Source organism: Lathyrus oleraceus, chromosome 6 (assembly GCF_024323335.1).
Source record: "Lathyrus oleraceus cultivar Zhongwan6 chromosome 6, CAAS_Psat_ZW6_1.0, whole genome shotgun sequence".
Classification (NCBI taxonomy): Eukaryota; Viridiplantae; Streptophyta; class Magnoliopsida; order Fabales; family Fabaceae; genus Lathyrus; species Lathyrus oleraceus.
Genome location: NC_066584.1, coordinates 292,296,557 through 292,300,135, shown reverse-complemented (window position 1 = coordinate 292,300,135; position 3,579 = coordinate 292,296,557). Strand labels below are relative to the sequence as shown.

General features: G+C 34.1%; 1 protein-coding gene across 1 annotated transcript; it reads right to left on the bottom strand.

Annotated features, from left to right (window-relative positions):
* Positions 1-354: 354 nt before the first annotated feature.
* Positions 355-1,213, bottom strand: LOC127097228 (22.7 kDa class IV heat shock protein-like). The gene has a single exon (XM_051035732.1). It carries the CDS (start codon positions 1,127-1,129, stop codon positions 536-538), a length of 594 nt encoding a protein of 197 aa, XP_050891689.1. The 5' UTR covers positions 1,130-1,213; the 3' UTR covers positions 355-535.
* Positions 1,214-3,579: the final 2,366 nt, after the last annotated feature.

Genomic DNA, 3,579 nt, shown 5'->3' with positions numbered 1-3,579 from the left:
AAGTCTCTTTTTGTTAATTTTTCTTTCTCATGTCCAAACTAAACTTGATCCAACATATATCAAGATTCATTTTAGGGAGAAATAACAAACAATGAAAAGTTAGTTAAATATATATATGAGGTAGTTAAAAAATTAGTTACACTTAGCTTTTAAGGTTGTTGGTTAGTTAACTTGGCACACAAGTTATTATCTAATGTGTGTGTAACATGAAAGTTAAAGTGCTCCTCCATCCTCATGTATGTCTGATGAATGAATATGCAAAAGAAACACTTAGCTTTTAAAATATCTTAGAAATAGTTAGGACAATAGATAAGTAATGCAAACAAACTCAAAGTCTTGTAAAAAAGACAAACAAAAGCCAACAAGTTATTCATTACGAGATTAATAATAAAGCCTTCACAACATTGGACAGTGGACATACTCATTCATCACTCACATGTGACTAATTCTTCTATTACAAGAACCAAGATCTTAGATGACCTTTATTCACAAATCACACAGAAAGAAAAAAACTACAATGATTAAAATCACATAATTATTTCAACTCATCATTGACGATCTTAGATGGTTTGTCATCCTCTTCCACAATACTAACCATTCTAGGACCTTTAATCTTATCATGCGACAACTTATGAAGAGTTAAAGTAAGAACACCGTTTTCCATTTTAGCTTTGACAGAATCCAAATCAACATTTTCAGGTAATTTAAACTGCCTCCAGAACTTTCCATAAGATCTTTCAACTCTGTGCCAATGATCTCCTTTTCTATCTTCTTCCTTCTTCCTCTCACCACTCACTCTTAGCACCCTATTCTCTTCCACTTCTATCTTTATATCATCTTTTTTCAACCCAGGCACGTCCACCATTATCACATGTTCCTCTGGAGTTTCCTTCCAGTCTACTCTAGCATGTGACAATGTTATGGATGGTTCGTGTTTCTCAACTCCATAGGGAATTTGTTCTAAGACGCGAAACGGATCTGGGAAACGATCAGACCAGAGATCCGATAAGAGAGTGTTGGGAGAATCTATGAATGGTAGTAGTGATCCTTTTGCTTTCAAAGGAAAATCAGCCGCGAGAATAAGCAGAAGAAATGGAACGAGTAACATGTTTAGAGGTTTCAGACTCATACTTAGAAATGTGTGTTTTTTGTTCTTGAGGTTTGGAACTTGGTGTGAACAAGTTTTGTTGGAAATTGAAGTATTAATGTGTTGTATTTATAGGTTGTAAATGTGACATGGGTCTTGAAGATTCTATATGAAGTGAAATAGAAGTGATATAGTATAATGTAGAGAGACTGAGAAAGTTCTGGATTAGTATGGTGTTTGGAGGAGAGAAAGGTGGTTGGTTATTATGTTCAAGAATTTTCCAACCTATTCCAGAGCCTTCATGTCTCTAATAAACGTCATTCTGCCAAATGTCATAGTCCAACCTCAATACTTCATTTTTCCTTACTTTATTTCTAGCAAACCGAAATAACTACTACAGTCTCGTTAAAATTACAAATATATTCTACAGTATTTAAAGTATTTTATAAATTAAATTGTTATAAGAAATATTGTAATAATTATTTTAAAATTTGATTTAATTGTTATTTTGATTTTTTTTTTTTTATTCTTTTGAGTTTTGGTTCTTTAATTTTAAATTTTTATTTGTGTCTCTTTATTTTATATTTTTTTTAAGTCTAGTTTTCCGTCTCATTCATTTTATATGACATAGCAAGTGAAATGATGATGTATAATAGTTATAGGTTAGCTGACTAAGATTTTATTAATGTTTTTATTTTGGACCAATCATATCTATCCCAACCGACTATTCTGAGAGAACAACAATCCTACTATAATCTTTTTATCACACGAGAACTCTCTTTTTGACTATAATGAAAATCTCAACTACAAGTGCATCTAACGACTCCCCGCAAAACACTCCTAACAAATAGCAAATTTGTTATTTTATATATATATATATATATATATATATATATATATATATATATATATATATATATATATATATATATATATATATATATATATATATATAGAGAGAGAGAGAGAGAGAGAGAGAGAGAGAGAGAGAGAGAGAGAGAGAGAGAGAGAGAGAGAGAGAGAGAGAGAGAGAGAGAGAGAGAGAGAGAGAGAGAGAGAGAGAGAGAGAGAGAGAGAGAGAGAGAGAGAGAGCGAGAGAGAGAGAGAGAGAGAGAGAGCGAGAGAGAGAGAGAGAGAGAGAGAGAGAGAGAGAGAGAGAGAGAGATTTCATCAAGTCAAATGATTATGCACAAGGGTTCATTTATAGAACCACGTGTGTGGGTTGCAAGCTAAAAATTCCACTTAAGTGTATCTGGCTCATATCTTATGGTATATTGAAAATCACTTAAGTGCGTGGTACCTTACCATATTTCGTATTCTACTTAAGTGCATCGTACCTTACGATATTCTACAATTCACTTAAATGCACCGTATCTTACAGTGTTCCTTATTTACTTTATCTCTCATCAATTCGTCCTTTTGTGTGTGACCCTATAGGTTTTCGCGACATTGGCAATCATATTAAATCACGTATTTAACATAACAAATAGTGATCAGTATCTAGCAACACATCAGTGTTACCCAAGACATAAAAATGTCATGTGATCTGACAAATCCCTTTTTGTGATAATACTTGTGTGTACAATTACCCTTTTTGCCCTTATGTCTATCTTGAACACAAGGCATAGACTGTGTCATCCTTGTACAGTTCAATATTTGGCCCTTAGACATTTATCCTGTTATGCAGGATGAGCAAATTCCATCTAGGTCACTCATGTCCCTCGGCATGCTCGTGGAGTACCCATCAACTGTCTTTATGGTCATCCAGTTACAGACAACATTTGATCAACATTAAAGCACTAGACTCTACATCTAGGGTCCATAGTGGTTTCAGGTCTAAGGGTGGTATATGTTGGAAATCCCCCAAAACCTATGGATAATTTCAATCAATCTTGATGAACAAGATTGTTAATACCCACACAAGAGTAATGAAAAGAAAAGAACAATGGAGAAAGAAAGAGTGTAAAGAACGATGAAGGAGAAGAAGAATTAAAATTCTACAGAGTTTTTTCTCTGCCCACAAACTGTGGAAAACTTCTTATTCACTTTGCAACTGCAAAATACTATGAATACAATGTTATGAATACTCTATTCACTTCATTACAAGAATAAGGGTTACTCCCTCTATTTAAAGATTTATGTTAACTTGGACCTCAAGCCAAAGCTCAAAACTATAAAAGCCCAAAATTGCTAACACTACTAAAATAGGCCTAAGTCGAAATCCTGTGTGAAGCAACATGCTTCGACACTTCGACACACTAACACAACTCAACACACTAGGTGGTTTGACACTTCCTTACTCTGTCGAGCAACCTTCTTCAACACAAGGAATTACAATTCAACACACCACCTAACTCATTGTGTCTAAGCTATCTACATTCGTCATAGCTTTTAGTCTTCTGAATACTTCGACATGCACTCCCTTCATCATGATGTCTGTAATTTGATTCTCAGTTTTGCAGTGTTCCACATTCATCTTCTCATCTGCTACC